A 14,387-nucleotide genomic window follows, 5' to 3' on the forward strand; every position below is an offset into this window, starting at 1 on the left:
GTAAGTATGAAATATCAAATAATTAGGTGGTGACTAGGCTTTGGCCGACATAACTCAGGACTGAACTATATTGATTTGAATATTTCATTTGCATATTTATTTCCTTCTAGGTTCGTGTCCAATCAAAAGTCTGTGAGTCTTATCATAAAATGAGGATACAGTACTTGTACTATCTACCCCTACAGTGTTATTGTGATTAATGTGTAGCTGAAACATGATGGATCCTCATTAACAGGATGTTTCCAATGTTCACCTAAAAATTTTGCTATGAGTTTTTATGTTCTATATTTATCTTTCTTATCTTTTGGGACTTCTGCATATGAGAGAAGAGTCAGGAAACTGGGATTCTCACTGTGATGTTGGACATCACATTAAACTCTGACTCCTAAAGTCTTGACCTCTTCCAAGATGTTGTTGCTTGTTTTTATGATTACGTAATCTCTTCTCTTTTCAACTCCACTTGACGGGAATTTAATAATTTTCTCTATTTCAGTTTTCTCCATAGCTGAAAATCCATCATCCCCAGATATCCTGTCATCTTGCAATATCTTCCTTATTAGGGAAGAAACGTATACTACTTTCCTACATCTTCAGTTGTCTATGCTAAGAGTAGAAACAGTTAGGACCATGTTATAAAGAGTTGGCTCAAAAAGTAATTTTAAAATTCCATGAACTCAAACTTAGACATAAGAGAAAAATTGTGTTAGGAAAGGTTCTACTACATTTCTATTAGAGTTCTTGGATGCTATTGCAAGAAACCTATAGTGAAAAGTCTTTGGTTCTAGTTTTTCCTGCAATTTTCTGTCTGTGTAGTCTTAGGAAGTCACCAAACATTAGGTTTGGTCACCTTCTGTTCCCCCCACCCCCATTTATCAAATGGAAATAGTAATGCTTTCCTTATTGGGTTATAGGGTTTCTGGATAAAACAAGGATCAAATGAGAGCAGTATTGGAACAAATATGAAATGTGAATTCAGAAAGTACTGACCTAAAAAGCAGATATAGAGGGTATCTTGGTATACTTCAATGCACTGATTTTGGCTTCTTCTTAGCCTCAATTCTCTTTTAATGATTCGAGAGAATGCAAATTTTGGCTTTGTTTTCCCTATCATACCCCAAAAAGTGCAATAGAAATCTCTTTCAATTTAATTTTTTTAAAGAGAGGGGAGAGAGTGGACAGTGAGGAAGAGGAAAAGAAGAAGAAATAATACAGGGAGGGAGAAAGCATGAAAAGTATTACAGAAATCCATTACTCGCTGTCTGGAAAAAAATAATTTTGTTGTTCAGTTGTGTCTGATTCTTTGTGACCCTATTTTTTTGTTTTAGCAAAGATACTACAGAGGCTTGCCATTTCCTTATTTAACTCCTTTTACAAATAAGGAAATTAAAGCAAACATTGTTAAATTACTTGGTTAGCTAGTGTCTGAGGCCATATTTGAACACCAGTTTTCCTGACTCTAACACTCTATTCACCATACCACCTAGCTGCCCTCTCCCACCCTGCCCTTGCCTCAGAAGAATTCTATATTCTAATAGTTTCGAGTGGGTGAGAGTGACTTTAGTTTCTTGCTTTTTCACTTGTTGGCTTCCTTTTGTTGTCTTCTAGGGAAGGGATTTTATTTAAGGCAGAGATATGGAGACAGGAGACTGCCCTTTGGAAGGTGAACTGGGAACACATATTTATGATTCACAAAATGATTTGCAAAAAGTTTTGGTTCATCTTTTGTCTGCCCAGAATACTTTGCCTAGAGTCTAGGGTCTAGAGCCTAGAGTCTAAGAAATTCTAATGATCCAAAAGATCACCTGACTGCCTTGCCTCCAGATGCCAAAATATCTTGGATTTGAAAAGAATGACTTTTGCTATATATTTCCATTCTTTATGTTTGATGTCAAATAGACATAATTTCAGATTGGTAGATACCCTTTTACATGCAGACACTGGTAAAATAACTGGGAGCACAACAAAATTCCAAAAAGCCTTCCATCACTTCTCTCTGTAGTGAGGGTGATCTCTATAGTGGGGTTCAGTTAAAATAGCTCTTATGGAATTCCATGTAGCATTGCTTATGATCTGGCTTTCAAGTGGTTTTCAAGGACAGCTGTTTTTAACAATCAGCAGTGCCTAATTTCACAGATCTCCTAAAATCCCTTGCCATACATATATGATCTATTTTGATTATAGAGTTGGTAGGAAGTAGTATCTAATTTTTAACTTTCTGTCCCCCATTACATATTCAATGTGTCTGGCTCATCTTGATTTTATTCACACAGGATTTTTACATAGTTCTTGAAATACTGAAATTGAAATAGACCATTATTCTCTAGTATAGCTTGGTAACTGCACATTACTTGCAAAATTCATACAGTCTTACTGCTAGTGAAAGTGCTATTCTTCACAGTCAGAGATTTTCAAAAGTTTAGTAATGTTTCCTGTCTTTGAAACTACATCTAAATGAGAAATCATTTCAATTTCAGTTACATAAAATTACATTGATCCTTTGGCTTCATGAGCAAAATAATAATGCTTCAATACTCAGGGGTTCTTAATTTTCAATGAGTGTAATATCTAATGTGATTAATAGAATTAATAACTTCTTAAAGCCAAAGACTGATTTTTGTCTTCATGTCTCCCTGGGTCCATCACAAAGCTTTGCATGAAACAGACATTTAATACATATTGGTTGAATTGTATTAAAATGATAAACATCGTGTCTTCATAGATTGGAGATAGATGGAAACCCAGGGACCATTTATTCTAACCCCCTCATTTTATGGATAAGAAAACTGAGGTTTTCTTCTGAGATTCATGGAGGTCTGGGGACTTGTCCAAGATATTACATGTAAGAAGTATTAGAAGAAGGATTTGAAGCCAGGTCTTCTGACTACAGAGCTAGTAAAAACAACACTGGATCTTGTAGCTAATTTTTTAATGATCATTTTCTTTCAAAATGAAAAGTAGAGCAATGTTTTCATAGGGATTGATATGGAAATGAAAGGTATTTGACCTAAACCATCAATTAACTATTCAGGAAACAAGTATGAATAGCTCTACTATTAAGAAAGTCATGTCCATAATTTCAAAAATGTACAAAAGATTATTAACTTCTTCTTGTTGATTATATCAAACAAGGCACTTCCAAATCACTTGATTTATGCTTAATCAAAAAGCACACCAAGAGAAATAAATGTTTAATTAAAGAATTTCATTTCAATTTAGCTCATGGAATTTTTCCAGACAAAATCAGTTTATATAGTTATTTATTCCAGATTAGATGGTACTTCTAGCAGTTTGTGATGACTTGAGGAAGTGTCAACAGCCCAAAGGCAAAGAAAGGCAACAGTGCAGAATTATTTTCATGATGTACTTTCTGTCCTTTTCTTCATTCTTTTTTCTAGTGACTGCATTTAGACATTATGAAAATTTAATTCATGTGGCTGTAACAGAAGGGGCAATAAAATCTGAGTTTGAAATCTGTGACCTACGGTCAGGGAAGTGTATCACGTAAACACAAAATAATGAAATCACTTTATTTCTGAATTCTCCAAGGCACTAATTTTACAGATCAATTTTGTAAAAAAGTTTTTTAAAATATGACATTAAATATGAAAAAAATAAATATTTTTAAATATGACTGATATTGAGTCCAATCATGGATGGTTTTATAAGAATCTGTTTGAAGGAAATGAGTCAGAATCACACATCTAAGTGCTTTCCCCTGGTTGACATATTTAAAATAGGTGTCTCTTCGTTATGATTCTAAAACATCACCAAATTAAAGTAGATTTCCTATCCTAATTTCTATGATATTATTTCAAAAAGTATTTTGATAAATGCTTTAAATATTTTATTTACTTTGACATCTATGTAAATTATTTTATGGATTTAAAAATATTGTTTGGAGAATGAGCTATTATCTTTAGCAGACTGCCAAAAGAGACCAAGAGAGGTTAAGAGTTTATGTTAAATATGTATGCATATTTTAATGGAGAGCACAAAATGCAAATTTCCTGTCTTCCTCTTTTTGTTCTATCTCCATCTTGTGCCTTCTGCAGTGTTGGGCTTGTAGGGATTCATTGATTGCTTTTATCCTAAACTGTAGTCTTAAATTGCCATTTTAAAAATAAACTGCTTTTCAAGTACCTCCCTCATCTTGCTGGCTTCATACAAACCTTATGGTTGCCATCCTTCTTTCCCTTCCTGTGTTATTTCAAATTGAGTATTGGCTCAGAAGTGAAAAGCAAAGCCTTCTGCAAAGCTCTGTATTGCTGACTCATTTTGCCATCTTGATAGAGGCCTAAGATGAAGCATTTTAAACTAGGTGCTAAAAATTCTGAAATAATCAGAAACTTCAACCGAGTGAAGGGATGTCATTGTTATTATAATTTGGATAAACTATAAAATACAGCAATATGCCTGCAGGACTACAACCATAGTAGCAAGTCCAAATGCAGAGATATGTGACTGAACATTAATATAAAAAACTATAAGGGTTTTTGTAACCTTCTGGCTCTTAGATTCATTTCAGTTTAAACAATGACATTCTGCCTTTATAAATTATTATGAAAATTTCAGTTTGCCATAATGACCTTCTCTGCTTGCTATCTTAGAAGGTCCTACTTCTGAGAGAAATTTATTTGATATAGATAGAGGCTTGCATATTGATGTGGACAATTGATATAAATACAGTTTCTCTTTCAATGTGTGCAGCCATAAGGTAGCTATGTTTTCCTGTGTTGGTGGTTAAAGGATATAAGGGTCAGGGGATAATAGGAAAATATGGCTCTCTGTTTTAAAAGATAATCACTCCTTACCTCTTCAACAAGCTGTAGCATACGGCGGGTGCTTTCCAGAGACTGAAAAGAGAAATATAAACATTTTAGTGAAAATCACAATAATTCAGCCTCAGGTGATATCAGAATTTATACAAATCATAGAAAATTTTAAAAGAAACACAAAATGAAATATCATTTTCCCCTATTTCCTTAGTTCTTACATCATTTAGATAGACCTAGCTCAGTGTCCATGAAGATACTTATGTATGGATTGCCATCCTGCCCCATCTTTTTCCATGTCTTTTTTTTACAATCAGGATGACTCTGAGGCCAGTGGCATGTGGCAAGGAATTTATAAAATTGCTTACTCTCCACTGCCTCAAAAACAAACAATAATAAAGAACCCCAAATAAAACAAAACAAAAAAGGAATTTGGGAAATGGATCCCTCAAATACAAACACAAATATATGCATTATATAAACATGATGTATATGTACATAGATATATATGTAAACACATGTTATATATGTATACTTACATATCTAATATGAAAAATTTAATTATACTACCATTTTCCATATAAAATAAATAGGATGCAGAGAATTGCAGAAATGAAAATAGATCCCTACTCTCACTTATGATCTTTTTCCATCCACCAACCAGGCCACTGTAGCTAGGTAGAAACTGACAGGATCTGAGGTTTCCCAATATTATGCTTTCCACCCATATAATTCATTCTTTGGTGCTAGTTGTGGTTAGAGGACTTTTTTTTTTAAAAAAAAAGGAAACAATCTTATATGTCTTCATTGGTTTAGAGATTCTAAGCCAATTCTTTCTTGGTATCTTCTACTTGGTATATTCTAGTGGCTATTTATCTGTGGGCTGTAGACCCCAGTTGAAGTTGGTGTAAGGGATTTGGAAAAGGATAAGGGGACTGGGAGTCAACCAAGACAACCTTCTGGAAGAACAATAAATGCCCTATACACATACACATGTATGTATGTACATTACATATATATATATATATATATATATATATAGTCATTTTTCAAATGTATATACTCAGTACTCAAATTAATATTCAATAATCAAATACAATAATCAAATAAATACAATTTAAATACAAAATATTAATATTTTCAAATATATATAAATGCAATTAGCAAAATACAAAATCATTGAAGAATATTACTGAATTCATAATAGTCTACTATTATATTTATTTTCAATCAATAAATACTTAGAATTTAACTATTTTAAAGAGGGAGGGTCCAAGAAAATTTTGAAGTTGAAGTGAGTTTCTCATACTGAAAAAGGCTGCAAACTTCCCCTCTCCCTCTCTTCCTCCCTAATGAAAAAACCAACAGCCTTTAAAATTGTGACACTTTCTACTGAAACAGTGTCTCTTTTCTTTCAATCTCTCTTTGCTATCAGGCTTACCAAATTATAAGGTTCTCCAGGGCAATTAAATTACAGCTTGTCTCCATAAGATCTAAATGAAAGCAATCCTGATATCAAAGGCAAAAATCATCTGAAAAAAGATAATTACTATACATGATGGATGAAAAGTCCCACCCATACACAGAGAAGTAATTTGGCATCCTTGTCTAGGGAATATTGGATTCTGGACAATTAAACATCATCTTTCATGATTTAGAATGAATGCTATCTAGGATTTTATGAGAGTCCTAGAAATCCTACTACAAATCCTTATAGCCAAAATCTCATTTGACATCTTACAATAAAAACCAAAATGAACATATTCTAAATAAATGGCATAGAGGAAAAGCTATCTCTGCATGTGTATACTATTAAAAGGGGAAAGACTACTATTAATAAGCCTTTATTGAATTAGAGTGGCTGTGAAATTTATCCACAGTTATGCTCTTTCTTTGGTATCTTTAATTTTTGCAGCATATTATATAATACATGTTTGGGCTAAGCCATCCTCCTATTACTGGCCATGTTTTATAGGCAATTCAACCAAGTCCTCAGATGTCTTTTGACTTATAATATGCAAAACCAAATTAACCTTTACTCTCTAATTGAGAGTCCCTGCAAACTCCCATAGCCTCCCACTTCCCAGGTCCTCCCCTCATGGTCACCTCATCTGCCAGCTGGTCAGCCCGTCGCTGCATCTCTTCCAACTCATTGCGCATATCCGCGTCTTCTGCCATGGTCACGGTGGTGTGGTGGTAGGGGCTGGACTTTTAGGATGCAAAGTCTTGAGCCAAGAGTCCTGCAAGGAATCAAATAAGAATAGAAATTCTCAGGAGTTCGGAGGGAGACTTGCTGTTCTCTGCGTCTGTATTTTTGGACGTCAATGTCTAAAAGCCACCTGCAATAACCACATACCAAGCTCTTGTTGGTTCTGTGCGCTCAGACGTTTTTCAAGGCCAAAAATGTTCTATTTGCAGGCTCTTAGTCATTCTCTTAAATAGGAGCATGGGTATATTTTGGCTACTTCTACAATACTGAATTCTGTTTTCAGAGGTACAAACGTCAATTAGGATTAAGCTTACTCCGGGTTGAGAAAGACAAAATAAATACCATCGGGATGATGTGCCATGTGAATATATTGTAGACTGACTTTTGGAGACAAAAGCTTTCAGTAGAGAGAGGCTTTTGGCTCCCAGTTTTTAATCAGAAAGTGACAACAGGTTTTGAATGTTCACTGTTCCAAAGGGAAGAACAGATTCTGGGAGAAGAGGGAAAAGGCAGTGGAATTCCAAATTAATACATCATGGAAGAGTGTTTAAAACAACCAGGACATGGACCATTGATGGAAGTACCAAATGAAAGGAATGGGAAGCAGAGAAGTAGGACGATGAGAAGAGATTCCATTTCCCTTACCAAAGGGAACTTCTCTGATCCTACCAATTCCTTTAAGACATTAAAAAAGCTACTACTTAAGCATGAAGTAGCTTAGTGCTTTGAATCTTTAGAACCAAAAAAAAGAAAGGATGTCACTTCTTGACATGTTTATGGATTGAAGTAGCTTTCAGAATACAAGAAGAATGAATTCAACCTCTTAAAACTGTATTTAGGGGAAAAAACTTGAAGTATAATCCCTTATTCAGGAATATATCTATGGAATTGAGAAGGATGAGTCAGGAAAAATTTCCTGAAAGAGAACTTTTGGGGGGTCATATTTCCCATGATGGTATCCTATGGTCCTTGCCCTATAGAAACATAAGACAAAGAAGATAGGAACTAAACTTAAGATTTCATTGACATATGGAACTCCTGGATGAGGAAAGTTGTCATTAGAATTTGAGGTCTTTGAATGTCAAGGCCTGTATTTTTGCCTTTCTTTTTATCTTCAGTAATTAGCAAGGTACTTGACATATAGTAAGGGTTTAATATATGCTTATATATATATCTATCCATACATATGTATACACATATATATATATATAACATAATACATAAATAGTAGCATATTAATGTTTTATATATGTAACAATGTTTTATATTTATATATAATATCACAATAAATAAATGTTATATATATATATATATATATATATATATATATATATATATATAATATTAACATATACTACTATCTGGGTAGGCCAGCACCTTTTTCAAACTATAGCCAGTTTTTCAAACTATAGTTAGAAGCCAAGTGATGTGTACAGGATTACAAAAGAGAAAGACTATACAGGAGTATGACTTACTATTATGTTTCTTTTTATTCAGGGAAAAATATGCATGGAGGATGCTGAATTTATGGCAGAAACCCTGAAAGGACCTCAAGCTTGAAATTCTACTTCAGTATCTCACTTTAATTTTTTTCCTTCTTTGTGTATCATCTATTGTGCTTTCCTCTCTCTTCTCTCTCCCTCCTCCCTCCCCCCTCCCTCCTTCTCTCTCCCTTTCTCTCCTTTCCCTCTCCCTATTTCTCCCTCTTTCTCCCCATCCCCCTCCCTCTCTCTCTCTCCCTCTCTCTCACTTCCTTTCCCTCCTTCTCCCTCTTTCTCTCTCTCTCCCTTTTTCTTCCTCTCTTCCCCCTCTCTCTCCCTTCGCTCTTCCTCTCTCTTCCTTCCTCTCCCTCCTTCTCCCTCTTTCTTTCTCTCCCTCCCCCCTTTTTCCCCTCTCTCTCCTCTGTTTCTCTGTCTCAAGGTCTCAGTAAGCTCGATTTTTTTTCAACAAATACGGAAACAAAAAACAAGAGCTATTAAGTTAGCTGATTAAGATCAGTGCCTAGAAAAGTGAACTCAGGAGTTCTGTCCTTATTTATCTTCTTCCTGAAACTAAGGCAATATTTCTCTAAATTAATTTTAAGATTTACTCTGCTATTATTTGTCCCTTTAAATTAACTCCATGTAAATGAAAATTTTCAGAAAGAATTTAGAAGTGAAATACAAACAATTCACATGCTAAATTCATCTCTTAATGAATTGTGAATTTCTTAATTTCTGAACACAATAAATCACAATATAGTTCTTGGAAAAGGAGTCATCTATAAGGTTTTATGAAAGACAAATAGTTATAATGATCCAAACGATCAGAGACAAAAAGAGGAGCTGATCAACCTGTATTATATTTATTCTAAAGGAATAAATTTCTGAATATAGCATCAGATACCATAATTGAGTTCATTTTCTGTCACAGTTAGGGCTAAGCTCACCCTACTATTTGAGGAAAATTACATTTGGTATTTTCCAAATTTACAGAATAAAAACCTGAGGAAGTGGGGCTTGATGCGTAAAGAGAATCAAAAATGAATTGTGAGAGAGCTAAAAACAAAACAAAACAAAAACCCCAAAATACCCCCAATTGCTGAAATCAGAGTGAATTTGGTTATAATTATAATAATATTTTCAGCCATTCTATAAAATCCATAAAAATAAAGACCAGACTTAAATAATTTACAATATTAAAAAAAATCTAACCTTTTATATAATTTGCAGGGTTTTATGTGTGTGTATGTGTGTTTGGGGGGGGGGTGTCATCATCTGGTTTCTTATTTTCAGGATAGAGTTATTACCATTGATTCAGAATGGGGTCAATCCAATATTTGTTAATTAACTTTGCCTTAATTAAGACTAAGTATAGTGAATGTTGCTAATGGCAAAACTACCATTTTCTGATATGTTCTCTTCCTTTCTTTTCCTGTGCCTTTGTTTGTGTTGGTCTCAGTTCCTGCTATCTACAATACCATTCTCATGGTCAGTTATTACTCAGATCTCAACCCAAATGCCACCTCTTTCATGTACTCTTTCATGATTCTCCTGACTGGCAGAGATTATTCCTTCTTTTGAATTGCTTTTTATTTCATTTTTTGGTTAAAGCTAGAAAGAACAGATATTATCTAGCCCAACCTCATTATTTTATTTTCGTTTTTCTAATTTTAAATTGATTTTTTTCACATCATAGTCTTTTCCCTGAATGTATTCACACCCTCCTACAGTTAAGCATAACCCACTAACTAAGCAACCAAGTTTAATATCTGCTCCATTTTTTACCAAAATATCTACCAAGGCCCCTCCTCTGAATTTCCACAGCCCCTTGACATTTATCATATTATCTTGTTTTACAGTTACATGTATATAGGTCTTACCCTCCCTCCCAGAGTATACACTTCCTAAGGACAGAGACGGTGGCTTATTTATTTTTTATCTCTCCTAGTGACTTTCCCAGGACAGATTCTTAATGAAAAGCTATTGAATTGAATTGGGGAGTACCACCTACCCCCAAGGAACATGAAATCAAGAAGCCCAAAAGGTGCCAGGTACCCACTGAGAACTTCTGCTGATTTGAGTTAAAAAGAAATAAGTGAGAGTTCTTTCATGACATATCCAACTTCTTTACTTTGTATTGTTATAAACTGGAAGGCTACATCACAGTAAAATCTATTGATACTTCCTCTAACACAATTTATTGGAGAGCTGAGATATATGCTTCTTGAGCATCTGTAGCATTACAGCTTTGTCCCACTGTACCAGTTTGATTAGTTGATAGATATGCATGGGTGCACCTTAGAATGCAAAGCAGCAGTTGCTATTTCCTTAACACTTTTCTCCCATGATTGTCAGTGTGAAAAGTGTCTGATCCTCTTTGCAGGCAGATCAGGGGATGATTATTCCTGGCTCTTGGCTAAGATATATCAAGTTCAAGGAGAGAGAGAGAGAGAGAGAGAGAGAGAGAGAGAGAGAGAGAGAAGAGAAAGAGAGACAGACAGACAGACAAAGAGACAGAGACAGAAAGAGAGAAAGAGACATACAGAGACAGAGATATACAGAGGGAGACAGAGACAGAGAAAGAAAGAGAGACAGAGACAGAGAGAGAAAAAGAGACAACAAAGAGATAGTGACAGAGAAAGAAAGACAGAGAAAAAGAGACAGAGAGAGAGACACATAGAGAAAGAGAGAGACAGAGAGACACAAAGAGAGAGAGAGAGAGAGAGAGAGAGAGAGAGAGAGAGAGAGAGAGAGAGAGAGAGAGAGAGAAAGAGAGAGAGAGAGAGACTTTATACTATCTCTCATATTCACCCTTCCACTCACAGAACCATCATTACCTCTTGTCTGCACTATTGTGCTAGCTTTGTCATTAATGTCCCTGCCTCAAATCTTTCCCCACTGCAATCCATCTGCTACTCAGATGCCAAGATGAGATTTCTAAAGGTTTCTAAAGGTCTAACAATGTCACTGCCCTGCTCAGTGAGATGGCTCACTGTTTAGGATCAAATGTAAATGTCTCTGGAATTTAAAGTTCTTCATAATCTGGTTCTCTCCAGTTTCTCATGTTTTATTCTTCTCTACACACTAGTTTTTCAACAATATGAGGACTCCTTCTCTGCAGTCCCAACCAGGAGTGGCCTCCAAAGCAGCTGAAGGAGGGACTAATGGCCCCAGGTAAAAAATGGAGCAGGTTAAACTTTCTGCACTAATATTAGTAGTGTGATAAAACCCATGAACACATGTCATTTCTATCCTGGACAAGATAAGGAAAGGCAATCTCAATTAAAAAAAAAAAAGGTTTTGACTAACTGACCTTTAGCTGAATTAGGCCCGCAGCTTCCACTCACTGCTTCTAATTCTGTCCTTTGGGCAACCAGAATAAGTCAAATCTGTCTTCTACATGACAGGTCTTCCAGTTCTTGAAAACAACTATCACATAATCCTTGAATCTATTTTTCCCAATCCACTTTCATGATATCATCTTAAGATCCTCTGTTGTCCTGAATCCCTTCTCTGATTGCTTATGGTTGATCAATACCCGAAGAACCAGTAGGTACAGTAGGGCTTTCACCTCGATATCATTGGCCACAATGCTAATTAAGAAGAGCTTTCTTTGTTGCCATATCACATTGTTGAATCATAAGTTTCAAGCCCCCAGGAACAGCATAATATTCAAGTAATTTTACTTCAAAAAAACAAATTTTAATTGTGCCAATAAGTCCAGGTGGCTGTTAGGTGCTTAGGGAATGAGTGGGGGAAATGGACATTTCAACTTGATGTTAAATCCCCTTTTAGAATGTTTACTGTCAGTGCTTGATCAATTTTCCTTTTTTTAATTTTTTTAGCCTGAAATACACATACATTAGTATTCCAAGAGAGAACATCTGAAGAGACATAATGATGGTAATTAATAGCAATTACAATAGCTAAAAGAATGTTGGTTTGTATTGAAATGGTGCTTAATGTTTGGGCAGCCCAGAGCATTTAACTCATATTTGTTCATCAAACCAACATTGCTCTAAATCTTTCCATGATGCCAGAGATGATAAAATTGCCCAGTAAGAAATATTGAGCAGAATTTTGTCCAAAATACACACATTATGGGGAGATATTGAGATGACTCTCACTCCTATAACTTAACAACTGTATTTCCATCTTGAAGGGGGAATTGATGGTCCTAAAAAAAAAAAAAACTAGTAAACCCCATCAAAATCATTTAAATGGAACAACATGTGGCAAACCAGTCTGCTTGTTTCTTTTGTTCATTTGTTTGTTTTGTGCAGGGTTTGAAATGATTATGGCTTGGATCATTTCCCCATCCAACCACATAAGGCAATGATGTGTCCACACCCCAAACAAGATGACTTGTTATTTCTATCTGGTAAACTGGAGGGCTTAGGGATGGAATGGATTCTTTATTCACCCACAGGGAGTCTTTCTTTGGGCCCCAGGAAGACACCTCTCAAAGTGATTACACATTGGATCAATTCTACCAAACAAAAGTCTGGGAGCCTAGGAAGCCAAAACGGGTTTAAATAGCTTGGCTCTGAAATCCAGTTGTCTTAAAACAGCTACTCCATGAGACATAGCAAAAGGTTAGCTGAGTTTTTGTCACTGATACCTAGCACATTAACACCATTTGGAGCCAATCACTACCAACAAACTATTGTGGAATAAAAGTCAGGTTAAACAATCTCTGAAGAACAAGTGTGGACAGATTGCTAGGGAGCCAGATCACTTCATAAATCTCCTTGGAATGGCAGGCCATTTTTACTCAATGTCTGTCTATATATCTAAAAATATAAAAAAGCTGGCCACTATGAGAGTGCCCCTTGGGATTACAGCATTTAGCTAATAGCCAACTGTTGATCAGCTGGAGATATTATGCTTTTTCCTCATACCTTAGGGGAATGGTTGTCAACTTGTTATAATTACAAAATCCTTTGATATAATAGAAGTTCTAGGTTTGGGTTTGGGGGAATACAGAAACTTATGTAATATGATGAAATGATGAAATGAAAGATGGAGTATATAGTGCTTTTCTTTTTTTTACAGAGCTAAGTCCTTGGCAGGAAAGAATATAGGAAGGGAAGGGAAAGCTCTGAAAAGAATTGTTCCTACTGTTCAGATACTTATTGTGTACGTATAAGTCACTTAATAAATAATTAAAATCATATTATTTTCATGTTAGGAGAAACTTTTTAACCTGGGAAGGATCTCCCCACTATGTGAGAGTTAGATCTAGTTCAATTGGACCTAGTCCAATGTCTCAGTGAGGAACTCCTTTTACATCCCGTCCTTCCTAAACCCCTACCATAGAAGTCCATGTAATTTCTACTTAAATACTTTTATTGAAGGGGAGCTCTACTAGTTTGGTTGTTGATTGATTTTGATTAACCTTCTCACAGAAAAGTGAAAACAAAACTGCTTTTCCTTTTTTTTTCTTTTTTTCCCTTTCCTTTAAAGGTTTTTTAAAATAGAATTACTTATTTCTTACCCTGTGATATTTTAGTTATATTCTAATCATTAAAGTAGTTCTATCCAATGTCAAAGAGGTCACAGTTGTTAACTGCAGAGAAATCAATAAATAGCTTCAGGATCTAGCTGAGCAGAGAAAGGGCCAGTGAAGGATGTATTCAAGGTCATACAGCAAGTTGAGAACAGAATTGCCTAGTTAAGGGCTGCATTCTCCCCCATGAATCACAGTTTGTTTCAGTGAAGGGGAAAATGGTAGATGAAAAGCAAAATTTTGTTTGCAACCAGACCTATGGGGCTTGATCACAAATCACAATTAACTTTCATGAATAACCAAAAGGTAATAGGGTTCCCCATGCACCTCCACAGAGACTCAACATTTCCGATGATTAGTCAAACAATAGTACTTAGTATTAGCAGTAGGCTTTCCTTGCTTACATCAGCTACAGA

General features: G+C 35.3%; 1 protein-coding gene across 2 annotated transcripts in view; it reads right to left on the bottom strand.

Annotated features, from left to right (window-relative positions):
* Positions 1 to 14,387, bottom strand: part of SNAP25 (synaptosome associated protein 25) — an 82,172-nt gene that overhangs the window by 16,729 nt on the left and 51,056 nt on the right. For both annotated transcript variants that reach the window (XM_031951103.1, XM_003758189.4), the window contains exons 2-3: positions 6,879 to 7,012; positions 4,812 to 4,853 (exon numbers count right to left, since the gene is read on the bottom strand). In XM_031951103.1, coding sequence (XP_031806963.1) covers positions 4,812 to 4,853; positions 6,879 to 6,950 — 114 coding nt within the window. In that variant the 5' untranslated portion in view covers positions 6,951 to 7,012. The remainder of the gene's footprint in view (positions 1 to 4,811; positions 4,854 to 6,878; positions 7,013 to 14,387) is intronic.

This window comes from Sarcophilus harrisii, chromosome 2, assembly GCF_902635505.1.
Source record: "Sarcophilus harrisii chromosome 2, mSarHar1.11, whole genome shotgun sequence".
NCBI classification, from domain to species: Eukaryota; Metazoa; Chordata; class Mammalia; order Dasyuromorphia; family Dasyuridae; genus Sarcophilus; species Sarcophilus harrisii.